The 27010-nt window shown below is 35.9% G+C and overlaps 5 protein-coding genes across 5 annotated transcripts; 3 read left to right on the forward strand and 2 right to left on the reverse strand.

The window, feature by feature from the left end:
- Nucleotides 1–15764: 15764 nt before the first annotated feature.
- On the forward strand, nucleotides 15765–17217 carry V8C40DRAFT_242010 (class I SAM-dependent methyltransferase; the record flags this gene model as incomplete). Its single annotated transcript, XM_083215137.1, has 2 exons — nucleotides 15765–16445; nucleotides 16504–17217. Exons 1-2 carry the CDS (start codon nucleotides 16314–16316, stop codon nucleotides 17215–17217), a joined length of 846 nt encoding a protein of 281 aa, XP_083073970.1. The 5' UTR covers nucleotides 15765–16313.
- A 372-nt stretch (nucleotides 17218–17589) lies between these two features.
- On the forward strand, nucleotides 17590–21718 carry V8C40DRAFT_198056 (poly(A)-specific ribonuclease). Its single transcript, XM_083211945.1, has 7 exons — nucleotides 17590–17886; nucleotides 17990–18097; nucleotides 18160–19049; nucleotides 19107–20022; nucleotides 20076–20478; nucleotides 20534–20747; nucleotides 20815–21718. The coding sequence occupies exons 1-7, from the start codon at nucleotides 17866–17868 to the stop codon at nucleotides 21668–21670; spliced, it is 3408 nt and encodes a 1135-aa protein (XP_083073971.1). The 5' UTR covers nucleotides 17590–17865; the 3' UTR covers nucleotides 21671–21718.
- A 925-nt stretch (nucleotides 21719–22643) lies between these two features.
- On the reverse strand, nucleotides 22644–23798 carry V8C40DRAFT_274220 (casein kinase 2 regulatory subunit CKB1; the record flags this gene model as incomplete). The annotated part of the gene is made up of 2 exons (XM_083220581.1): nucleotides 22644–23519; nucleotides 23640–23798. The coding sequence occupies 2 exons, from the start codon at nucleotides 23796–23798 to the stop codon at nucleotides 22644–22646; spliced, it is 1035 nt and encodes a 344-aa protein (XP_083073972.1).
- Nucleotides 23799–24404: 606 nt separating this feature from the next.
- Nucleotides 24405–25806, forward strand: V8C40DRAFT_242014 (uncharacterized protein). Its single transcript, XM_083215138.1, has one exon. The coding sequence runs from the start codon at nucleotides 24668–24670 to the stop codon at nucleotides 25673–25675; it is 1008 nt and encodes a 335-aa protein (XP_083073973.1). The 5' UTR covers nucleotides 24405–24667; the 3' UTR covers nucleotides 25676–25806.
- V8C40DRAFT_242015 (uncharacterized protein) lies at nucleotides 25667–26881 on the reverse strand. The gene is made up of 2 exons (XM_083215139.1): nucleotides 26699–26881; nucleotides 25667–26575 (listed from the first exon to the last, which is right to left on the reverse strand). The coding sequence occupies exons 1-2, from the start codon at nucleotides 26749–26751 to the stop codon at nucleotides 25765–25767; spliced, it is 864 nt and encodes a 287-aa protein (XP_083073974.1). The 5' UTR covers nucleotides 26752–26881; the 3' UTR covers nucleotides 25667–25764.
- Nucleotides 26882–27010: the final 129 nt, after the last annotated feature.

The following is a 27010-nucleotide window of genomic DNA, read 5'->3' on the forward strand; positions in this document are numbered from 1 at the left end:
AGCCCCGATAGTTTCGACAATAGGCGTATAATAAAGTTATCAAATCCGACTCCACGGAGTTACTTAACGACATCAGACTAGGCTCAATTTATATCAACGTCGTAGATAGCCCAGGTTAAGCTATTCTTATCCTCCAGAAAGGCATCTATCTTTACTAAAACAGGGTTATAGATAACGTTTTATTCTAAAAACTAAATAATATTATCTTTCTAATCCTTATTACGGATTAGGGATAGGAATACTTAACTAAAATTAACGCCATCTGCGCTAAAACTTTTCTTAACTTTGTCTAAAAAACTTAATTCCTACAGGTTCTCGTCATTGTATTATACCTTTTTAGCCAAAGGTACACTATTATTAGCTTATCGCTTATACTTCGCTATTATTATCTTAGTCGTATCTTATTATATATATAATCGCTTTTATAGTTAAATTATCTAAGAGATAAAGCTTACTAAATAAAAAATAAAGACAGAAAATTCTTCCATCTATACTTATAATATCCTCCTATTTTATTAACCTTATCTACTCCTTCCTTCTATAGTAATAAGATATAGGCAGATATTTTAAGTAAGTAACTATACTATACGTAATTTATCTTAGGGAGAGGGAAAGTTTTTTTAGACTTATTTTAAAGCTATAAAGTTATATAGTCTAGCTTTATTATAGGTAATTTATTTTCCCTTTCTTTTTAAAAAATAAAGCTTTTAAAAAACTTAATAATATTTATAAGCAACTGGAGTTATTTATATAATATAATTAGTAACTGCTTAATATAAGTAGATCTTAGAACTAATAACTTTTTAATATATATAAGTATATAACCTAGCTATTTTAGTAAGCCTTGTATATACCTAGGTACCTAAAGGTAAAATTAACTATATTATTACTATACCTACGCACAAGGGGGGGGGGTTCTAGACAGGGCTTGTATAATAGTTAAACGCAGAAAAATCTATTTGCACCCTTTTATAGCCTATTAATAGCAGTAAAATAAGTTTAATATAAGTATTTTCTTTATACTAAAAGAAGTGCAAATTTAATATAATATTAGTATACGAAAAGATACTATATATATAGTTCTTATATAAAAGACTACCTGCCGCTTGCTTAATTAATATCGCTAGTAAAAAGGTATCAGTTATAAAATCCTATCTAAAAACAAAAGATATTCACACGCTGCATATATCTTAATAAAATATAAGTTTTAATAAAAAAAAATATTTTTACTACATAAGGAAATCTTTTACTTAGTAAATAGATTATTTTTTAAATAAACAGATTTCTCTTATTAATATATATCCACCCTTATATTATTATAAAATCTAGCGCTATAAAGAAGTACATATCCTAGAATATTCCAGTTAAATTAAATTCTCTATAGTATATAAAATATATAATACTAATACATTATCTAATATACAGTAGTATATTTTATAATTTAAGTATAATAATTTATATTTATATAGCAAAGTTCTAAATATAAAAAAGAAAGTAAACTTTTAAATAAACGTAACCTATAGATTAAAGCGAAATTAATAAAGCTCTATTATAAAACTATATAAAATCCCATATTATAATAGCAGCAGCTAAACTCCTTTCTATTTCCTATTATCCTATTCCTTATACATACTCTAGATAGACTATAAACTAATTATAAAACTATATAAGATTGTAAAATAGTATTTAATAAAACTTTAGTAGTATATATTATATATAAATAGCAGCGTAGGCTATGCTCCTAGATTGCGTAAATAAAAAAGGTACTGTAAAATTATCCAGCGAATTAATAAACTTTAAACTCTTAATGCTAGAACCAGAAGTAAATATTTATATAGCTAAGTAGTAAATCCCTAGATTGCGAAAAAAAAAGAAATACTTATAAGGGCGTTATAGAACAGCTTCTTCCCTAAGCTAATAGTAGTTAGCTAAAGCGGCAATAATATTAAGAACTTATAATAAAAATATATATAAGAATATATATAAGAATAGTTAGTATTATAAAATAAGTATTCTCTTTTTATTCTATTATTCTATATAAGGTTTAACATTAGCTTTACTATTAAGCGTAGTATTTACCTCTTTGTGTCTAATATCTAGCGCTAGATCAATTATAATATCTTGCCCAACTTCACGCTCAGGCTCCTCCTGCTTATGTCCAGGTACCCGCTGAAAAACAGGATTAAGCAGATTATGGTGACTAGTGTCGTTAATATTATTACCCTAGTTATAATCTAATGTAAATATATCAGCATAATCTTCCTAACCTAGTGGAACATCTATTATCGTAGGATAAGCATTCTCATCAAGATAAATAGTCTCCGTACTATATTCTCCGGTCTACGAGGCTACTTCCTGGTAATTAATTAGAGAAAGTGATTTTATAACTGAGGATTTAGCATCTGCTGCCATCATTAATAGCGTAAATTAAGATTTTCGCTCTTTCACTTCTTAAAGGCAGGCGTCCTTATCGATTTTACCATTAACTTTATTATCTTTACTACTAACTTTACTATCTTCAATATCTAAAAGATTATTAAATACTTCTTTCTATTTACCTTTTAGTTACTCCGCTTTCTTCTTCCTAAAGGATAGTAACTTTAGCCTAGTTACTTTCTTTATTTTTCCTTTCTTAATTATATATTATCCTTTCTTTAAATATAATCTTAGCAAAGGATCTAATATACCCGCCGCTTTATAATCTAGGTTACTAATAATAAAATACTTATTTATTTTTACATTAGCGTCTTTAAGCTCTACCCTAAACTTTTCCCCCTCTAGTATTCTAAATTCTACAACTATGCGCCGTATAGTTTACGTAATCTCTAGGTTTACTTCTATATATTCCTTCTATTTAATAAGTAAGTATTCTTTACTAAGATCTTCTATTCTAAGTAGTGCACTAGTAAGTTAAGTAGCTGTTAAGCCCTTTTTAAAATCTTTAATACTATTCTTATATACCTTAATAAAAAAATAATATATTCTATCATTTATGCTAAAATATTTCTTTAAGTTAAGCTTAGAAATTACTTTTTTTATAATAGGCATCCGCTTTACTATAGTCTTCTTAGCTATAGTAGGCTTAGGCTTAAATAGCACTATCTATAAATATACTATATTAATACATTACGAAAATTATATAAAGGAAAATAAAGGATAATCTTTAATTAAGTCTTATAGAAGAATTCTAATCTAAGAGCATAATATAACTATTACCTTATAGTTTATAATATATTACTGAAAATAATATCCTAACTCTAGCTTAATACTAAAGCGCTAAGAATATATAAAAAGAAAGTAGTAAATTTAAAGAAAAAAAAATAAAAGAAAAGCTTTAATAAGTAGAATTAATATTAAATTATAAAATCCTATGCTTTTATTATAATAAAGCGCGCTATAGCTAGTGTAGGCGGTAATGTAAAATTAATTTACTATGTTAATAAAGTAGTAGAGAGGAGAAGTTTAAAATAAAAAGGCATAGGCGGAAAAAGTTTAAAGTTATAAAGCAAAAATGTAAAATACCTAAGGCTCCTATACTTTATAACCCGGCGGCCAGCTATATAGTAAATAATAAAATAAATTATTAATTATAAAATATCTAACGATAGTTTTAGTAATAGCTTTTAATAATACTATATTTAATTTAGGAAATATTATATAATAGTTATATTACATTAAAGAAAGTAAAACGCTATACTAATATACTATAAATATAAAAGATAAAAAAAGCTTCATTATAGCCGAATATATTTCTATAATAAGTTTTAAGTAAAAGACTTATAGACTATATATATAATATTAAAAAATAGATATAACTATATAAATTAAGTTTATTCCTAGTAGAATATATAGCAGGCATCTTAATCTATAATCTAACTTATTACATTAGATGCTCTTATTAAGCTAAGTAATTATAAAAAAAGAAAAAGATAAAAACGACGTAATATATAGATCTTTCCTATACTATAATTTACTATCCTTAGTAAAATAGTATAAAAAAACTCCAGAATATAAGCTCCATAATTATCCCACGCCTATTTATAAATATAGTATAATACATTAACTATCCTAAGGATCATTATCCTCTAACTAATCTAGTATATATACTATTAATTCCTTAATCTCTACACGTCTCTACTTATTCTATAAAGCTCTAGCGGGAAATAATACTACCTCTACTAATCTTAGAACGTATACCTAAATCCATTCCTCTTTTAAAAATAGTCAAAGCTTTTCCTAAATAGCTGCATAAGTGTACTTATTATTAGGGTTATTAAGTCTACTGCGTTCTACATCTTGTATAAGCTTAATCTAAGCCCTTATATAGTAAAAAATTACTGTATACGTTAGAAAATAAGAAAATAAAATTTTGTAACGGGGCTTTAGAAATATACTTTTATATTACCGGAGAACCTTCTTAAATAACTTTTTAAAGTTGACCTTATTACTAATAAATTAAAAAACTACTATAAATATATCTAGGGTGTATTATTTTATAAAATATACTTAGACTTTAATAACGTCTTTCTCTTCAGCCAGAAGCGTTAACCTTTTGTAAAGTTTATTAAAATAACCTTATATTATATAAAAGTCTGTAAGAGAAAGATAACTATTTATAAAATACTTACTTTAAGCTTATCTATAGTACAGTATCTCTAAGTATTAATATTATTTATATACTTCTAACGCACATCCTGTAGAATATATTAGCGGTCTATTCCTTTAATATACTGAAAGTAATAGTTAATAGCATCCTCCTTAAAATTATAGTTAAGGTAATATAATATCCTAACTCTACAGCTAACTTTAAACTACTTAAACGTTTTCTTAAGATCCTTATTCTAGTAGCTTATTTTTTTTCAGCTCTTTCGCTTAATATAGGGGATTAGGATCTTATCCTCTATTATTAGATTAAGAGCAGGCCGTTTTTATAATTACAAAATAGTTTAGTAGGAGGATTATATAATAAAATAGTCAGTTTTACTTATACATTAGTTATAATTTATTACTAGCGCTAGTATCTCCTCTAAATTATCATCACTATCCTTATTCTCGCTCTAAGTCTTACCAACAGCCTTATTATTTAACATAAGGTTAATATTTAACTTATCTCTAAATATCTAAGTATTAGATAAAGGTTATAGTTAAGCTAATTACTCTTAGGTTTAGTTAATAGATTATCTATTATAGATAAAGCTATCTAATATCTGGAATTGCGTCGGTAGTATAGTATTATATATACCTACAGCAACAGAATAGTTAGGGCGTTTCTTAAGATTACTATTATAGTCCTACTGTCCTAAATCATTATTAAAATAGCTAGGGCGTCTCTTAGGATTACTATTATAGTCCTACTATCCTAGATTATTATTAAAATAGCTAAGGCATCTTTAGGGATTACTACTATAGGACAGCTGTCTTTAAGAGTTAGTAAAATTATAAAATTATCTTTAGGGCTTACTTACCTATAGTATACGATTTTAGCTACTAGATTTACTTTTCTTTTACCGCCTATACTTATTATTCTTGCCTAGCTTTATTATTAATCTAGTAGGAGTGCGTACAACCGTCTAAGTAGATTGCGAAGAGATATAAGAAGAGAAAGACATAATGGTTTTGCTGAAGTTAGAAATACTATTTTAAATAGGGCAGCTTAGTATTAGTAGAAGAGGAAGGTGTAACTTCTAAATATATCTGGCAGCGGGTTTACATACTTACTAGTACCGTTACTGCTGGGGGGCTATTAATAAGCCTATGGAGTTCAGCAACCTACTAAAATTTTATTTTAGCTTTAGAAAATATTCCCCTCCTTATTAACGCTTAAATACCTTTTTACTATAAAGAATAGAATAAGTACTTACCTATACTTTCTCCTTTTCTTTTATAATTAACTTACTAACTTTAAAATAAGCAGCTAGGAAATCTAGCAGCATTACTTAATTATAATACTGCAGTAAAATTATAAAACTCTAAATATTAAGATTCCCTTTATATAAGATAATCTAGCGGATTTTGAAGGTTAGGTATAGCAAAGGTGTAAGTAAAGCTGCAGAGAAAGTAAGATTAATATAGTAAATAATAGTAATTAAGGGATTTACGATAATAATTTATAAAATACCGCAAGTAGCCTAAAAGCAGCTAGATCCTTAATATAGGCAATAGTATAATCTTTAACTACGTCTGTATTATAAAATATCTAAATAGTAATATAAATAATAAAAAAATATATTATATATTAGGTAAATAATATAGTTTCTTTAATTACGCCTATAAGGGGATTTTATAATATTACTAACAGTAGCCTTAATAACCTAAATAATAAAATATTTCTTTAATACTAAGCGTAAGATAATCCCTATAATACTCTAGATATCGTTAATAATATATTATAAAATAATACTTACTATATCTAGGTTTCTAGTAATTATAAAATAAATAAGCCAGCAGAGGATATAATACTTAATCTACTAACGTCTTAGGAGGTAATTAATATATAAAATAATATATTAAAGCACTTATCTAATACTAACATCCCCTTACTATATAATTATAATAAAAATATTATTATACTATTAAATACTAATAAAGTTAATTTTAAGAATATTAATAATATATAATTTTCTTAGTTACCTAAAATAAATTAATTACTTCTAAATATCTTTTATTAATAACCAATTTACTAAACTAGTATAGTATAGTGAGTAGGCTGTTACTGCTAATGAAGGTACCTAGGTAATAATCTAGCAGTTAATGCAAGGTAACCTGCCACTTCTCCTTTACCCTTACTAAAACTAACTAAATCTCTCCTTTTTTTACTAATTAACCCTCCTTATTATATTAGCAGGGTATTATTATAACTTACCTACTGCTACTTTTTCTTTTTCTTTTTCTTTACTTTAATCTTTTTTTCCTATTTTAGTTAGTTTATTTATACTACTTAGCGTATAGAAGCTATTAACGGCCTTTTTATCCGCCCCTTAAGCCTTAAGCTAGCTCTCCCCAGCCTTAATATTAACTCTGTAAGCCGTAGTAATTTCAATAGGCAGCTTAATTGCCCTTACCTTATAAGTATACTCCTATTAATAATAATATAACTAAGGTTAGATACTTGCCTATACTACTAACCTTATTTACCTTTAAGACGGTACTTTATTTATAGGAAGAATAAAATAGCATCTTTAGATATAGCCATCGAAGTTTATATAAGGTATTAAAGTTAACTTAAGATATTAATAAATTATACTAATTACTATTATAAAAAAATACATTAAAGTAGAGATTTAATTACAGCCTTCTATTACTTACGCTTTACTAACGTACTATTAACCTTAACCTAGATATTTTACTAACTAGAAGTAAGTTAAAGGAAGATATCTTAGTATTTAATATAAAAACCATTTTTTAAGTTTTTCTTAATTTACTAATTAATTAAAATCTTCTTTATAAAGGAATAGCTATTTACATTAATAGTAAAATTACTAAACTATAGTAAGTAAAGTAGTAGGGAGAGTTAATATAAATAACATTAGGTTACTATATTTATAATAATATAGGAGAACTAATCTAGCTATCGGATTTTATTACTTAATCTACTATAAATACTAGTAGCGCTAATATTTAATATAGGTAAGTAATTTAGTATAGCTTAAACTATATTTTAGAGGTAAGATAAAATAATTACTTTAGAAAATAAATTATTCAGATCTAAGAAGTTTATCCTATAATATTATTACTAAAAAATACTAGCAATTTTACAACCGCTAGGGTAAGGTTTTCGTAAACGTTAGGTAACTAAGTTAAATTTATTATTATTAATAATACAACCTATCTCTTAGAACCTATATAAATTTAAGATCGCCTATATAATATATATCTTAATTATAACTTCAATCCTATAAGCAGTATTTCTCCTCTTTTGCAAAGGTATACGGTTTAATATTTCTATATGTAATCTTTAAATAAATATTAGCCTATAAAGCTTATAACGCTGCTGCATACTAAAAAAGAAATATAAAACTTAGGCCGTAAGTATTTTAAAAGCTGATTTACTAATCCTAAAATAATATTAATACTATTTTACCTATTTGTAAATATATTTAGCTTATTTAGAAACATATACTGCTTAATAACGGGATTTTATTTAATACTGCAGTTTATTAAAAGATTATTTTATAACTAATGTAGAAGTTTTATTACGTTAATACTTAGTCTATTTAAATCCTAGCTTACCTATATAATCCAGAGCTTAAGATATATCTTAGAACTTAATTAGGGCATAGATCTAGAGATTAATAGTAAAATTATATTTATTTATTTATTTATTGCCAGCTTTATTAGTAATATACTACAACAGCAACAGCTTACGGGATACCTTAGTCTAAAAGCTACAATAAGATATTAGTATTATCTTATGTTATTTAAGCAGAGATTAAACCTTAACTTTAATATAGTTAAATTTAGTTATTATACTAAGTAAACTTAGAATAATATTAAGTATATAAAATAAATACGTTTAAAGAAAAATAAAAAAAAGAAATTAAAAAATCTTAGGCTTTACGACAATTGGGAACTAATAAATAGTCTTAGTAAGTAAAAAGTATTATTAAATATTAGGCTTTAGGTAATAAGAACTTCTATAAATGTGTTAGCACCGTTAATTAATTTAATTAGAGGCCGGCTTATTAATGTAGCATACTTTAAGTATTAAGGTCTTATGAAATTATTATTTATATTTATATTTAATAATTTATATATTTTAATAACTAAAGTATATACTAGTTTTATAAACAACTTTTACTTATTTATATTTCTACTAAAATAAAAGCGCTTATAATTACTATTATAATATTTTAAATCTTAGAGGATATAAGAGCTTACATAAGGTTTAATAATTCTTCCTATATTTCTATGCATTTAGCTTTAGCAAAAACATATTAAGCTAGAATTCTATTTAGTTTTTTCTCAAATTGCTAAGTAATTTTTTAATTTTAGTTTATTTACTTATAATACTACTACCTTTACCTATATTAAGTAGATTATTATTACTTACTAAACGTTTACGAAATTTATACTTACTATCTACAGCCCCCTTTTATATTTACAGCTGGACTAGTTTTAAGAATAAGTTATTACTAGCAGGCGGGCGATTTAGTTTTTAATTTAAGCTTATATTATTATATCTAAAAGTTATATATATAAGTTCTTTTTATCCTTAAGTAATCCTAAAGTACTTATTAACTTTGTAAGTAGGTAATAAAAATAAGCTAGCGTAGTGATCTACCCTAACTCCATCTTAGCGCCTTATGTAACATTCTATTACAGCTTTATTTTAGTTTAGTAGTAGTAGTAATACGTAAACTAGTTTTAAAAAGGCGTTAACGCTATCTAAAGCACTAAGTATAATAGCTTTTAGAGCAGCAGACGTAAGAAATACAGAAGCATCTGCAAGGTAACCTTTATTAAAGAAGAAAGGTTTACTAAATATATATATTAGCCTTTATTTAAAAAAAGTAGTAATAAAATACAGCGGTTGTAATATAATATTTATATTATTAAAAGAAGATAAACACAGGTAATATACCATTTCCTAATAGCGGCTGTTAAATATAATAATTAATTTTTTTATAATAGAGAATTTAAAGCTAATATTTTATATACTAACTTTTATAATACTATAGTAACTCTAATTTATAAAGAAAATTATTAGCTTACTATCTTTTTTCTACTTAACGGCTGTTTTACTATAATAAACCCAGAATACTACGAACTCTTCTCTATAATCTTACGTAGCTGCCTAACGCTTTATAAATCACTTAACCTATAACTAAAAAAAGATAAAAATAATATTAAAAAAATATCTAAAATTAAGCTAATTAGTAATTTAAAATATAAAAATCTAATAGTACTTTACTAAGTTTTATATAGTAAGTAAGATTCTACTTGAGATCCCTTTATTAATATATAAAGTATAAGAGGCCTTAGTAAAAAGCATAAGTTTTACTATAAGCTAAAAGAGGTATATAAAAAAAGTTACAGCTAGTCTATTTTTCTATACCTTAAATCAGGTATAATCCAGTAGTCCCGTAAAGTATCTTTTGCAACTAGGTAAAATAATAATTTTATATACCTTTTCTCTTACTCTACCGCTTATCTTCCACAGGTGTACTAAGTATATTTACTTTTAGCTAGGGGATTTTATTATAACTAGATTCTTATATACGCGTATTATAGCTTTATTTATCCACTCTTAAGCAGTATCCTAATATCTATTTACCATTATCTAGTTTATAGTTCTAAGAAGCAGTAATAAAGCTAAAGAGTTCCTACTAAACGTTAACATCTACGATCTAGAAGAGGAGCAGTATATTATCAGTTTACTAAATATTAGAGATAAAAGATTATAAATAGTCCCTTAGTATAATAGTAGCTTTTTATTTATTAATTATAATATATATTTTATATAGAGCAGAGTATAACTTTTACAACAACAGAAAGATAAACTTAGAAGCAGTTTGCCTTTATATTCCCCCTTTTTAAATATATAATATTCTAATTTATTATATACTAATGTATTTCACCAGCAGTAATTAATTTCTTAATAGCCCCTACTTAATAAAATTAGGGTATATAAAATTCTAATAGTAACTATTGTAGTCTATTCTGTAAGCCTTTATTTTACAGCAGGCCCTTAATAAAGGGATGCTGATTTTAAAGTAAGTAAGTAATACCACTACCTAGCCGCTACCTTCCCATTATCTAAGCTGCCCTACTACAGCATCTTAATTATACTAGCATTACCTTAGTTTTCTCCTTAGCACTTAGTATTTATAATATTATAGCGTCCTAGCTATTAAAACTACAGTCTACTCCGCAAACATATATTAATCTTAGCAATATAATATTTAATAAGAAACTTTTATACTATACTAGTAATACTAAATAAAAGATATTAATGCTAAGCCTTATAATAATAAGCAATTATAATATCTTAAGCAATTAGCTATAGTTAACTATATAGGGAGCAAGTCCTAAAATCAGTTTAAATACAGAGTTATAAAAAGGCAGGGTTTTCCTACTTATCGCCTACCGAAAGCAGATCTTAGGTAACGCCTATACGTTTTCCAGTTTTTACAACTATTCTCTAAGCAGTCCTATCTTAATATTAATAGCAGATATACAGGCATTTATATCCAATCTATCTACCCATTCTTTAGATAAGTTATTTTATAATCTATTATCCTTTAATAAAGCTAATATAAAGATTAGATAGAGGAGTATTAAAATAATATAGTAACTTTATAAATAATTAATTCTAATACTAAATAGGTAATAGTAGCAAAACAAAAGATTATTATCCACCTGCTTACTACCTTAGGTATACTCTTCTCATTATAGAATTTATATCTACTAATACAAAATTATCAGCTCCAAGGCATCTCCAAAAACACAACACTACTTTTCCCAAAACGCACAATACGTTAAATAAAGTTAATATAAAGGATAAAAATTCAGTATCTCCTTCTCTTCTTACAATTAAAATAACTTCCAGATTCCGCATACTATAAAATTAGATCAGGCGTTCTGGTTTTATTAAAGCAGAGTATCCTAAAGAGTATTTTACAACGGTAAATTTTTATTAATATATAACAGATAATTTCTATTCCTAATCTCTTAAGTTATAAAAATAGGTATAAACCCTAAGTAAAAATAAGTATTCTCCTATTATAAGATTAGTTTACTAACTAAGCAGAAGAATTAATATTAATAACTAAATAATATTTAATTTAATAATATATTTTATAATTAGTAAGTCTTCCCCCTGGTATATTTATTTATATATATCCTTTCTCCATAGTTATACTAATCTCTAGAGTTACTGGCCTAGTTATCCTTAGAGCTGCTGGCCCTAGGGATACTATCTTTGGAAATACTACCGCTGGCCTGGTTGTCCTTAGAGCTGCTGGCCCTAGAGATACTGTCTATATAGATACTGCCGCTGGCCTAGTTATCCTTAGAAATACTACCGCTAGCCTGGCCGTTTTTCTAAGTTCTTTTTTTTCGCTATACTATACTAGCTTATCTTAGTAACGCTAATACTAATATTTAAGATTAGCAATATATTATTATTAAATAGTCTTTATAATATACCTAAGTACCTATAGCTAATAATATAACTTCTCTAATACATACACCTACCTAATAACTACACCTGCCTTAGTTTAACTCAACCTCTATTATATAACCCCCCGTAACTACCAACTATTACATAACTATTTATTCTTCTCTTCTCTCTTCTCTTTTCTCTTCTTTTTTTTCCTTTCCTTATACGTATAACATTTCCGTAAGTTCACTCCCAAGCACCCTATACCTTATATTCTATTATATCTGCTCTTATTCCTTTTCCCTTTCCTCTTACTCTTTACTTTAATAAGCATCTTCTACTTCCTATTCCCTTTCCTCTTACTTTTTACTTTAATAAGCATCTTCTACTTCTACTTTACTAGCATCTTATCTTCTACTTCCACTCCCCTAGTAAAAGATACTAGCTCTTCTGCTCCTACTCCACTATCCTTTTTAGCCTTATTTACCTTTCTTTTATCTCCTATCTTCTACACCTATATATAAGTAAATATCTATGTAGATATAAACTAATAAAATATAAATACTCTGTTAAAAGTTTTTTTTTTTTTTTTTTTTCTAAAAAAAAATTTTATAATAGGTAAGAGTAATATTATATTTAGCCTTATTTTCCATTTACTATAGCGCACTAATACTCTAGAACAGCTACTAAATAATAACTATCTAATAACACCATTAACTAAATAAAAGGCCTTAAGATCACTGACAATCCGCACAAAAGAAAAAGGTACTTTAACTACTTAGAGCCAGACTATATTACTAAAATATACCTAAAGAAGAGAATTTAACGCAATAGTATATCTTCTTGCTGTTTTTTCACATTCTTATTTCTTCTCGCTGTTTCTTCTCGCTGTTTTTTCACATTCATATTTCTTCTCGCTGTTTCTTCTCACTGTTTTTTCACATTCTTATTTCTTCTCGCTGTTTCTTCTCACTGTTTTTTTTTCACATTCTTAACTCTAACTAAAGATCTATAAAAAAACGCAACTATTAGTTAACAAAGCAAGTTCACTCTAAGTATATATTTACTATTAACTACTATTATAATAGTAGTAGTAGTAATAGAAAAGGGACTGCGAAATAGTTTGTGGGCTGCTTGTAGTTGTTTTAGGGTTTTTTTTTTTTTTTTTTAAATAAGAATATAATCTTATTCCATTAACTTTAATTACCCTATCTATATTTAATTAGCTGGTAATAGTCTATTTCCTTCTCTCTTTATATACCCTTTTACCAGCTGTAAAATAAATTTTATCCTTATTACTATACTAGATTATTATAAAGCTGTCTATATAAAATAGAAATACTAGGTTAATTATAGTACCTTACTATTATTCTTATTCTAATACAACCTCCTGTTATAAAAATATAATTAAACCTATTATATAATAATATCCTATTCCTAATACCTATTTTATACTTAAACTTTTTTAACTTCCTCTAAGTACTATTAACTTATAACTCCTAACGTATATATTAGCCTAAGTTAATAACGTAAAACTATTACTATGCTAAGTAATTAGCCAAGCTATAAAGTTTTTTATAGTAAAAAAAGGTTTATACCTTAAAATAACGCAGTAAAGAACTTATTAATAATACCTAGGTGTAATATATTAATTCTATAAAGCTAGTATAATATAAGGCTGGAGTTACGTATTATAATAGCAATTATTAATATTAAAATCGATTATACCTAAAGTAGTTTATATTAGCTTTATAAAGATTATAATAAAATAGTCTTATTTATAGGATTATAGTAAATATAATTTAAAGAACCCGCAGGCCTTTAAAATAACAAATTTCCAGTTTTAAATTTATAAATACTTCTATATACAGAGTATAGATATTAAATATATATTATACTTAGCTATCTTTAAATAATCTAGGAAATATTAAGGGTAACTCCTACTTATCTTTAAATTAGCTAGAGAAGTATTAGCACTAGCTCCTAGACTTTACCTATTCTACTGCTAGTATATTTTAATTATAAAGTTATAACTTCTGATCTCCGCCTAACCTATCTTTAGATTAGCTAAGGAACTACTAAAGATAACTCCTAGAACTTACCTACTAAAACTTAGATATAATATAGTTAAAATACTACTAACTAATACTATAATAATCTATTAGTAGGATTAGGTACTTTTATTTCTCTACCTAGTATATTTATATAGGCGAGTGTTTATTAGCTAGGGACCTTTTACTATATACCCCCTATACTAATATATTTTTAAAGAATTTTAATTATAACTTTAAATAACGGAAGTTCTAATTAAGGTTATTTATTATATAGTACAGAGGTATATATAAACGAACTTACTATAAACTACTTTATATTTTATCCTTAGTAATATATAGGCTTAGGACAGCCTATAAAGAATTATTAAATTAATCTATAATAAAATTAAACTAAAGAAAGCTAGGATATAACTAAGATAAAGGAAGAATATACTAAGTAATACTACTATAGCTATTACTATAAAAACTTTATTAAGATACTATAGGCCGTATATAAGACCTTACTTTCCGGTAAAAATATTATATATAATTAAATACTAGCTAAGTTGTAGCGCTATTAAAAAGCTATTAAAGTAATAATAGGCAATAGTAAACTACCAGGTATATTAGTATATTATACTAAATAAAGTATATCTTATAAAAATAGGGCACTTAGCTGCTTAATAAAGGATATTAATAACTACTAATTATATTTTTATCTTTAAAAATAGCAGTAAGAATAAAAAATAATTAGTAAATAAGCTTCTAAGAAATTATAATAGCCTAGTATAAAGCATATGCTTTTTAAAATAATTAATAAATATCTTACGTAGTTATTAATTCTAAAGGCACTGCTATTAATACTACTAATTAATAATAGAATTATATAGTCTAAGTCTAGATCTTTAAAGTTTTACACTAAGAAAGACGCTTAGTTTACCTTTAGTTTCTATTACTATAGTAAAAGGGGTAGAGGAGATAGTTATAGTATCTAAGCCCTAAGGTAAGTTAATTTTAACGTAATCTTAGAGCTATTTAATTAGTAATAAACCCTGGTCCCAGTGGTAATAGTATAAACTAACTTTAAGATAACCATACATTTACGGAAAATCAAACTATAATAAAAAAAAGTAGAAGACCTTGCGAAAGATAATTATAATATAATATGTTTTTGCAAATAATAAAGATATAGTAAAGAAACAAAACTACTAAATGCTAATGAGAAATATAGAGGGGAAAAGAAATAGGTAAGGTAGAGGAGAGTACCGGGGGGTAAAGTTCAGTTTCTGGTTTCTATAGGGGGCAGTTTGGCGCTAACTGACAGGAGTTAATGTCACATCTGATGCCTACAGTAAGAGACTAGCACTTGTTTTAATACAGGCTTGTCAGGGTCTACAGGCATCAGGGGATTTGCTCTTAGTACCGGAGAATCCGATCCGACATCCGGGGGAGCTGCCAGTTTGCTTAGGTTGATTTGATGATTTGATTGAGCTGTCAAGGTATTCGGAGTTCAGTACGGAGTACTGTAACACTGCTAGGTGCTATCTCGGCATTGGTGGTTTTCTGACTCAGCAGTCCCTTATCATTTATCAATTTATCATGCAACATTCCGCAGCGGGCAACAAAAAGAGGGTCAAGCTGCAGTCGAAGCTGCATAGAACCATGATTGCATTTTATTTGCATATTCCCCCCCTAGCCCTTTGCCTAGCATTTGCTTAGCATTTACCTAAATTTGCTATCGAGTGGCTTGGCTTTTGCCTAGGCGCAAAGTAGGTCTACCTCCCTAATAGCCTTCGCCCTGCTTCCTCTGGGCCGGGGCCAATGGAGCTGATACCTCGGATACGTTTCAAGCCTCTGCCAGCTCATCACAACCTTGACCGTCATGCCTCTTGAGCCCTTGCATTGACACCATTTCCAATCATCGTCTGATACCTACGTGTGTTTTACGGAGTGCGTCGAATTTCTGCAGTCGGTCAAGATGAACGGTCTCCTTTGATTGCCATTCCGCTAGATGGATCCCTGGGTGCTGCTCATCTAGGCCATCGAGAGAGAGCTGCGAGTGTGAAGTCGCGTCCTCTGCACACCGGCGATTGATCCATCTCGCACTCCCTGATCCGATACTGTAGCTTGCGGCTACACTCTATTTTCGTCGCGTGTTTGGGCCTCTTCCGTCTCATGGAATGGACATCCTAGAGATACAAAAATGGGCCTTTATGCCTAATCTTCCGGATAACATAGCGCCGATCCGGGAGTTGCTCATCCGGTATAGCAAAATCCCAGCCGACGAAATCGAGCCTCATCTTATCAAGATAGTAAGTCATCTGCGCCTGTCGCCGGTCGTTCTTTTGCTTATCTGATTGATTTTCATAGCGAGAGGCGGCTTGGGCGAGTTCGCGGATGCCCTTTATTGGGCGATGGAAGTTCTTAATAATACACGATGCCAACGACTCTCGCTATCAGCAGGCTCTTTTCCGCCTCAGGCTATCTCAATCTCGAGACGCCCTTCTAGATCTAGGCTGCGGGCTTGGACAAGCTCTTCGCCAGTTTCGAGACGATGGCGTGGATGGATCACGATTGTTCGGACTCGACTGCAGTGCTCACATGGTGTCATCTGGCTATGATCTCTTCCAAGATAGGAACAGCCTGGGCGCCCATTTTACCGTGGGAGACTTGACCGATCCCGACGACCTAAGCTTAGAGGAGCTCAACGGCCAGATCAGCATTATTCACGCCGGAAGCTTCTTCCACCTATTCAGCTGGAAACAGCAGTTGTACATCGGTAAACGACTCGTCGACTTTCTGCAGCCCGGAATACGCAACGCATTTATATACGGCCGCCACGCAGGCGTTACCACCGCTCGTGAGGTTGAGAAGAATGATTCCTCGCCCTATCTTCACAACCAGGAAAGCTTCCAACGTCTCTGGGACGAGATAGGAGAATTAACAAGAACCAAATGGAAGGTGGAGGTAGAGGCGGTGGGAGAGGTGGTCGCCTGGCTCCCAGGGAATCCAAAGGGCGCATATCCTGTCAATTTCACAATATACCAAGTTCCTAGAATTGAAATAAAAAAGAGTTGTTTATAACCTGATGAGTGCGATGTGCTTGCCAGCGACGATGCCGATTTTCTCCCTCTTCGGCTTTCTGTTTTGTTTTCTGTATCTCTGTTCAAATCCCAAACTTCATTGCATCCCATTAATATTACTACGTATGCTCTGGGTCAATGGCGATTGCTCCTAAAAGCTACAGTAGCAGATAACGTATCAATATTCATCCAAACTTTTGAGGCGCTCTTGTTGCCATCACAACCCGCCGCATTGAGTTTCCACTCAATGGAGCAAAAGACAGAACGTAAACAAAACACGCATACAAATCAATAAAAGCCTAAACAAGCTGACCTAGATATTTCTCCCATACCTCTAGCCATAAACAGCATTTCTTCTCTCTCACATCATTCACTCGCATCGCCTCAATATCAATCCAAGCATCTCTACATCTCGAGCTTTCATAGGGTAGGCCTGCGGAATTATCTCGGATAATACTAGTGACCTCACTGCCCCTCCTACAAGTCGCGTTCCTCCCGCTCTAGCTCTCTCGTAGAAACAGAATCGCTTCTGTCCCGTGATTTTGTCGATTGAGTCTGTATTCTTAGATTGGACTCCCGTGGAGCCTCTCTTGGGCTTACGGTATCATTGCGACCCTTAACACGGGCTTTGGTACCGGGGGAGGCCACAATGGACGGAGACTGGGATGAGGTAAGTGCTTCTTCGCCATGGCCGGCCATCTCGACGTCTTGTCCGGCATGGCTGTTCGATATCGACCTGTGATTCTGTGATTCTGACATCTCTACTTTTCTAGGTCGCCCGGGTGCCATTCCCGCCACCGGGCGTGCATGCGCTGCCAACACAAGTCACGACAATGACCTTTGATACCACCCAAGAGCTTCTATGGGCTGGCAACGACTATGTATGATCAGACAAATCGCAAATGCTCTCCTAGCGGATGCGGGCCGCTGACATGTTTAATAGGGTCGAGTCACTTCCTTTCTAAGCTCCGAGCTTCAACAACATACTTCATTCAAGGCGCATTCGGCCACGGGCGGACCGGTTCGGCAGATTCTCGTAAACAGTAAAGGCGTGATAGTATTGGGCTCCAAAGATGTACATATGGCGAACAGGAGAGGGCCCCCCATCTGGCATCTCAGACATGATGATATGAAGGACCTGAGATGCATGAGCTTTACCTCAAAGGGAACCGCAGAAATCATTGCTGCCGGTCTCCAAGACAGCATGTTTGTTATCGATCTCATTAAGGGAGAAGTCGTCAAACAAGTCCGAACGGAGCACCAGTACTCGATTATGAAACGTGGGCGCTACATTTGCGCAGCGACGAGAAACGGATCAGTCGACCTCTTGGATCCTGTTACCTTTGCGGTTGTCAAGACCTGGAATGCTCATTCCGCCTTAATCAATGATATGGATGCTCAACACGACTTCATTGTTACATGCGGCTACTCGCTGCGCCAGGGACAGAATTATATGCTGGATCCCTTCCTCAACGTCTTTGATATCAGAAAGATGGCGTCAATGCCGCCGATACCCTTCCCTGCCGGCGCGGCATATGTACGCATGCACCCGCGCATGCTCACAACCAGCATCGTGGTCTCTCAAAGCGGCCAGATGCATGTTGTGGATCTCATGAACCCTAACACAAGCAATGTGCGGCAAGCCAACGTGCTTAGCTACCTCAGCATGTTCGAGATTGCTCCCTCCGGCGAGGCCATGGCCCTCACTGACGCAGAATGCTTGATCCATCTGTGGGGATCGCCATCAAAACTGCATTTCGTCGATTTACCTGCTCCCGTTGAATTTGCTACTCCCGAGGAGGCGATTCACCAGCTGGATTGGACGCCTGAAAGGTAAATTGCACATGTTCATATTCTCTATTACCTAGCTGGTTAGCTAACATGGCACAGTCCTCTGAACTCAGTCGGCCTGCCATATTATCGACAAGTTCTTGCCTCTTCTTGGCCAGAATTACCATCTGATGTTGGAGCTCCTCCAGTCAAATTTGATACACAGTTCCTCGCGAGCCTTAAGCCTACCGATTTTGCACTCTATGGCCGGAATATGCGAGGCCTTCGGAGGAACCAACTCGAGGACACTCGCAGCGTACACAAATCCGCCAACTCTGGTCTCAAGGCGCCAAAGTTTCTTAGTGAAAAAGCCCGAGATCTTGCCAAATCAGAATCGTCCAGTGCCGGAGATAAGACAGACGAGCTCTCAAACTCTCTTGCAGAGATGGAAGTTGGTAGTAGAAAATCAGATTTGCCCATGATGTACAGAAATGTCGAGATCAAGTACAGCAAATTTGGTGTGGATGATTTCGATTTTGGATACTATAACCAAACCCGACACTCAGGTCTCGAGATTCATATATCAAACTCATACGCAAATTCGCTTCTCCAAATCATGCACTTTACGCCGTTACTGCGAAACTTGGCTTTACAACATGCAGCTACCGCCTGTGTGAGCGAGGCCTGTCTTCTGTGCGAGCTGGGCTACCTCTTTGATATGCTTTCGAAAGCAGAGGGATCAATCTGCCAAGCCACCAACATGCTAAAAGCTCTTAGCAACCAACCTCAAGCTGCACCACTGGGCCTGTTAGAAGAAGATACTCATTCATCATCTCTGAACGTAATGTTGCAGGGACTTACACGATTCCTCCTGGAGAAAATTGCTGGTGACTATAAGACGATGGCTCCGAATTCCCCTGCAATGGATAAGGCGCTGGCAACCTCGGCAACAAGCACCATCAGATGTTTCAGCTGCAGAAGCGAATATACCCGACCTGGATCGACCTTTGTAAATGACTTGCTTTATCCACCTATTGTAAGTTGGATTAACCTTGTACTTTGGTTGATCTTTGCTAACTTGATCCCCAGAAAACCCCAGGGCGAAATAACAAAGCGCCACGCATCACTTTCTCCCAAATTCTTAAGAGCAGTGTTGAGAGAGAAACAACATCAAAGGGGTGGTGTGGGAGATGTCAACGATACCAGACCATTGCGACTAGAAAGACGATTCACAGTGTTCCAGACGTCTTAATGCTTAATACCGCAATTACCGGCTCGGATCACCGAATGCTCTGGTCCACACCCGGCTGGCTGCCGGAAGAGATTGGCATTATTGTCGAGCAAGGCCTTTTCTTTTGCTACGAAGGAGAAGACCTGAAGCTTCACCTACAGCGTGGCATCCATAACATCACGGTCTACTCATTAATCGGAATGGCTATCAACATTGAGAGCGGCCAGACGCAAAAACCACATCTCGTGGCCATGGTAAATGGTAAGACACTATTACTTCCCAAACTCTTCGTAACAAGTGGCTAACCTCGCTATAGTTGGTCATGCAGAAGCAGAAGCCCCCAGCCAGAGCCAATGGCACTTATTCAATGACTTCTTGGTGTGCCCTGTCAGCACAGAAGAAGCTCTTACCTTTAACACTTCCTGGAAAGTTCCTTCGGTTGTTGCATTCCAGGTGAAGAAGGCAAATAACAAGATCGATAATGGATGGAAAAACACCATCGATACATCGATCTTATACCAGGACTTCAAGTAAGTTGCGCCGTAAATGACGCTAATTGGGATGAGGGAAACGAAAAGCTAACCTTCGTTCTTCTAGTCCCAGTTCCCGCTCTGAAAGCAAAACGTATAAGCTCCTCGATCCTGCAACGGAGCGGCCCGGGCCATCAACCATTGTGGCACTGGATACCGAATTCGTTGCTGTGCGGCAGCCAGAGATCGAGATGAATTCGGATGGCGAAAGAGAGACCATCCGACCCATAGTGTACGCACTCGCCCGTGCCTCTGTTGTCCGAGGCCAAGGTGAACACGAAGGGGTTCCCTTCATAGACGATTACATTTCCATCTCAGAACCCATTGTTGACTACTTGACGTCGTATTCGGGCATCACTGAAGACGATCTGAACCCTCGTACTACGAAACACAGTCTTCTGCCCCACAAAGTGGTGTATAAGAAGCTTTGGATATTGCTCAACTTGGGCTGCAAGTTCTTGGGCCATGGACTCAAGCAGGACTTCCGAGTCATCAATATCCATGTCCCCAAGGCACAGATCATTGACACAATAGATAGGTTCTATCTCAAGTCGCGCCTGCGAAAACTTTCGTTGGCCTTTTTGGCGTGGTACTTGCTCAAGGAAGACATTCAGCTGGAGACGCACGACTCCATTGAAGATTCCAGGACGGCTCTGAAACTCTACAAGAAGTACCTCGAGTTTGAAGATGCCGGCATTCTGGAGGCCATGCTGCAGGACATTTATCGTGCTGGCAGGGACGTCAACTTTAAGCCCCCTAGAAAGGATGGCATTGATGCTCCTAGGTCGGAAACACCGCCCCCTTTGCCGGCACCGGAGACTGGGAGCGCTCCTACGCCTACCCCTCCACCAAGTACGCCGGCTAGAGTCAGGGGCTTTGGAAGCGGAGGCTGGACGCCGGGTAAGGCATCGCCTATGAGGTGATTAGTTACAGGGGCTGTTTTTCAGAGAAACGAGGATATTGCATTTAAATTGTTTGGAGAATCTGTTATGGTGGATCTAAAACAGACACATAATTGTCTATTTCATCAAGTTGGAGATGAGAGTGTTGCACCAGCCTATCTTACTTGTCTTCACAAACGGTGGAACATTATAGGCACACAAGTATGGATGATGTGAATGTATGGAGAGAGAATAGGACAAATCAGTAAATATACATAATCCCGTAAATTTTTTACAGAAACAAAACATATCTGCGTTTATGCAATAAGACATCCCCTCATACCCCGTATTATAAGAAAGACTAACATATCCTGCAAGCTAGTCTTCCACCGTAAGTCCTCTTCCCCCCCTTCTCCTTAAACGTGCCAAATCCGCTATGCCCTACCTCTTTTTGTTGATGCTTACCCTCCTAAGCCCCTATTCCAACTGTAAACAGCCCCAACGCGCCCCCCCTTATAACCTAGAACGTCATCACCACCCGTGCTCGGTCCTCGCAAACATGATGTGAACAGTAGAATTGGCACCACATGGCCTCTCGCATCCCACAAGCAGCAAGGGAAAATTTGTGGAGGAGGGAGAGGGTGTGATGAAAAAGAATGATGTGCGTGTGAGTAGTTTTGAGGGGGATGTCTCGAAGCATATCAATACACTTCCAACGCCATGTATGCATTACTCTTTCAAAAATCGGTCGTCTCTCCCTCCTCGCTTGCGTGCATATAAGGATATAGATTAAACACCATCCACAGATGACGAATATTTTTGTTTGAATCTTCCTTGTTCTCTTTGTCTCCGTGTCCGTTCTCTCTTTCGTTGTCGTGTTTTGGTATTGTTTGTTTCGTGTTAAAAGTCATCAATAAGGTGCAAGTCGTCTACGGTAAGCCATGGTCTTTTGCGCTGTCTTCCACTTGTGTCGTTCATAATTCCTTATAGTGTCGCTACGTAAGGTCTCGCTACGCTACAGCTCAGACTCGGCACCGTTGGCGGACAGGGCCATGGGGCTACCGCTGTGATTCTGTCGCTGGCGAAGGCGAGCGTTACCCGGTGGTCGTCGGCGGACCAGTGCGCGGCCGTTGACAGCCATGGACTCTTCGTCTTCCTCCTCGGAATCGGGGTTTTGCTCGTGGTAAAGTCGTGCCTCGTCCAACTCAGTGATGGTGTCTGGTCGGTCTCGCAGCCACTGCATCCGAGGGCCTGACCGTGCGCGCTCTGAGACCTTGAAGCCGTAGATTTTGGGTTCATAAATATGGGCACCGCCAAGACCTGGCGCAATGTTCTTTGCATACATGCCATTGAGAATGGTCTCATCATCAGGCACTTTGGAGTTTGTGCTTGACAGCACGTCGGCGCCGCGTTTGGTGAGATCGTATTCGGGGAATGTGAGGAGGAAGAGGGCTCCAAATGTACGGCCGAAGAAGGCGCCGTCCACAGTCTGGAACCGGCTGTTGGGGGGGACATATACGTCGAGGCAGGATGGGCAGAAGAGCTTGACTGTGTCTTCACCGGGAATGTCGGACAGGCCAACAGGCAAGGTGCGTGCCTGCTCGCAGTGCGTTCGTGGGCAACAGCCGAAATGACCAAACTCGTACTTTTCGCTCATCTGCTGGATGCCCACCCGGGAGCAGATGAAGCGCTGGTGGATGAGGCCGTAGAGCATCTCCGCGGAAGACTCAATGACGGACAGGTCGCTGGCCATCCTGCTATGATGCCTCCGCTCTGCGCCGTGTCGCACGCCTGCACGGTCGGGCTCCTCCAAACCAGACTCGTTTTCGTCGTCATCCTCCTCGTCTTCTTCTTCCTCATCATCATCCTCTGGCTCGACATCGAGAATCATCTGGGCGCGCAAATTAGCAATGGTGGTCAAGATTTAGGGGCAGCATCCAATACGTCATCAGATAACGAGGAGAAGAGGGAAAACAAAGGAGTTAAATGAGTCTATATGTGCGCAGCATACCTCGAGGGCCTCTTTGTACATGGCAACTTGCGTCTGCAGGCCCGTCAAGTTGAAGTCATCTTCGATAAACTCCTCGGATACCTCAGCAAAGTACTCGTGCCCTGGCAGAGCGCAAAAGCTCGAGATCCAGGACTCGGGCGTCCCCGAAGAGGTCGACATGGTAGCGGCGACAAGGGACAGGATTGGCCTTGTTCAATCACGGGCAGCGTGCGGGCTGGGGGTTGAAGTTTTGGTATTTTGAGGTTGAAGAGGTGTTTGGCTGGCTGAGGTGGGGTTCGGCGTAGTGGTATTATCGATAAAATCGATAAAAGTGCAAAGTGGCAGGTCGCGTATGGGTGGCGGTAGATACCCAAGTTTAGGGGCCTAGATTAGTGCCTGGGCGCCTGTTTTCTGGGCGTGGCGGGGTGATTTTGGCTCCAATGCAGCGGCCTAGGCGCGTATCTGGGCAGCCGTGATGAGAATAACAAGGAACTGAAGTGAGGCGAGCTATGCGTGGGATGGGCCAAGTGGCGTCGGAACAAGGGCAGCTTTGTTGTGTGTCGCCAGTTGATTTGCTGCCTGGCTGGAGAATTCGGCAGGATCACGCAGGTCTGGGGCCCGGATTGCGAGCGCTGACGGGGTTGGCGGGCAGCCTCGTGTCGGGCCTGTGTGTGATAAGGCTGCGCTGAATGGAAAGCAAGATTTACTGTAAGCGTTTGGTCAAAGTCGCAATGGACGGACAGGCAGCGGTGTTGAGTGGGTTGGGCTGTGGTTGGAGAAAAGACACATGACTAAGAGGTGAGGCTGGCTGGATCGGCGCCAGATTTTGCCGGTTCCGGGGCAGAGAGGGCCTGCGTCGAAATGAAGCTAAGGTAGCGGGTACCTGTGCCAGATCAGCAGCCGGTGCATATTCTCAGGTACACTCTACCCAGAATTGCCAGAGTAAAACAACCCAGACTGAGCATCAGATGATGGACGATTCATTCAACCAATGCCCTTCTTAAGCACAGTTTTATCTCCCCAATCCGTCAATATTCGGGCTCTTTAGGATGAAGGGGAGCTTGAGGGCGCTCCAATTCACACGTAATTGGGCATTACAATCCCGCAGAGCATCATATCGCACCTTTACTTCCTCAAATGGCCCAACGCCGCCGATTCCTAGAGCCGTAGATGGGCTTACATTCGAAGAGAGCTTCAAGACTGAACGGCCTTATTTATTCGCTGATTCGAAATCATCTCCTACTCACACCCTCCCAGCCTTTCACAAATGGTTCACAAGAGAGGACAAGAACACATCTTTGTCTTCTTACATGGACCCTTTCCTCCAATGGGATTTTCCCTATGAGCTGATAAAACCCGCCAACCGCGGATCTGAGACCATTGCCCTTCTTCATGACAGCTTGTTAAACCAAGACGATGTTGGCCGAGATCTAGCAATAGCTATTAAAACTGCTACCACTGAAAGCTCTCACCAACACCAATTCTTTCAGCTTTACGCACCTCTGAGGCTCCTGGTTAGAGCACTCGAATTTAATAATTCACAAAGATTAAAAGCAGCTCCGCCCGTGCAGCTTTACATTGCGCAATCTCTGTTACCAGATCTTCCCGATGCTCTTCAAACCGACGTGCCAGCTCCAGAACTAATTCGCAAAGTGGGGAAAGGCGACATTTACAGCTCTTCAATATGGCTGGGGACTGAGCCGACTTACACCCCGTTGCACCGGGACCCAAACCCGAATTTGTTCTGCCAGCTGTGCAGTAGCAAAGTGGTAAGGCTTATGCCACCCGAGCGAGGATTGGAGCTATATAATGGCGTGCAGAAGCAGCTTCGACGAATGGGAAATAGTCGAATAAGATCCACAGAGATGATGGAGGGAGAAGAAAGGGAGATGCTTCATAGTGCTGTCTGGGGAGACGAACCAACGGCAACAGATGTTCAAGAGGTGACACTACGTGCCGGAGATGGCCTATTCATACCAAAAGGCTGGTGGCATTCTATCAGGAGCGAGCAATCGGACGGACAGCTAAATGGGTCAGTCAATTGGTGGTTCCGTTGAAAGTCGATGGTTCAATTGAAACATACGGAACTGCATACCACTACTATTGTACCATTATTGATCCTCGTATCTTCTGTACATAACTTAGACTAAGAAACTTTGACGGGTTTACAAATGATCCAATTGAGATATCCACAAGGCCAGATGAATTTGCGTCTCCCACTCTGCAACTCACATGAGCTCGTGTCCGCACCACAGCCACGAAGGAGAGCCTCTACTTCCCCCGGTGTTCTCACCCTCAGACACGAAACAAATCCATCAAATACAAGGACAAAGGGGATCACAGGGATAATGCAAGAAAATATGAATATTGTCAGAGATCTCCGTTTCAAGGCAAAGAATGGTGCCATGGCTATTGCTCCGACTCCGAACATCAAGACACTAATCGCACTTGCGAAGCTACGGTCTTGAAGCTCAAAGATGGCGAACCCATGCCTCGTGTTGACTGTGTCTTCAAGAATGCCTCTTGCTAGGGTATCGTCGAAGTGGTGAAAAGACAAGTTGAATAGCCGCATCACTTTCTTTCCGTCCTGGCGTTCCACTAGATACTTTGGAGCGTTGCTTGCGTCCACAGACTGACTCTCAAACGTGATATGTGGGTTTTTACTGACGATTTTCTCCCATGCAGCGACATTAGGGTGTAAATCGGTCAGGATGAAGTCGACTGGTAGCTTGTCTTGAGTACTGAGATGGCTGTTGATGGCTCGCTGGATCGCGGGTATAGGCCCTCCTCCGCCAGCACAGAAGTCAATGAATGTATAAGAAGAGAGCAAATTGCTGAGTTGATGGATAAGGGTAGATGCAGCGATACGAGCGGGAGATTCAGGTTGAAGAGGTGTATTGGAGTTCCACGCCAAAGTGAGAGCATCCTGGACGTGGCTGCGTAGGAATGAAGGGAACCTGGAGTTATTCAACGTTAGAGGCCTCTTTGAAGCGCATATCATGTTCATAGTACCCAGTTGGATGAAAAGTAAAGCTGTATTAATACGTTGCACCGGCGATGCAACATAGAGAGACTCTTACCATGGCTGATCATCGATCTCAAAGAGATGCAGGCGAGGTATGAGAGGTGTCATACTTTCGCTCTTCTTGATTCAGGTTCATATATAAATAAATACAAATGAGAATAGAGTCTCGTTGATATATCTATTTTGTTTACATATGAAGCCGAGGCTGGTGCATCAACTTTTTAGATGTGCATGCATGACGAGGTTAGGTTGCATGGACCCCTCAACACCCCAACATTTATTTACTTGTTGGACTACTGAGGTGGCGAGAATCCCTTTTAGGAATTAGAAGAAGAGCTAGCATAATGGGAAGACTTGACGACTTTGT

Source organism: Trichoderma camerunense (genome assembly GCF_050948025.1).
Source record: "Trichoderma camerunense strain CBS 138272 chromosome Unknown V8C40scaffold_7, whole genome shotgun sequence".
In the NCBI taxonomy this organism is placed as follows: domain Eukaryota; kingdom Fungi; phylum Ascomycota; class Sordariomycetes; order Hypocreales; family Hypocreaceae; genus Trichoderma; species Trichoderma camerunense.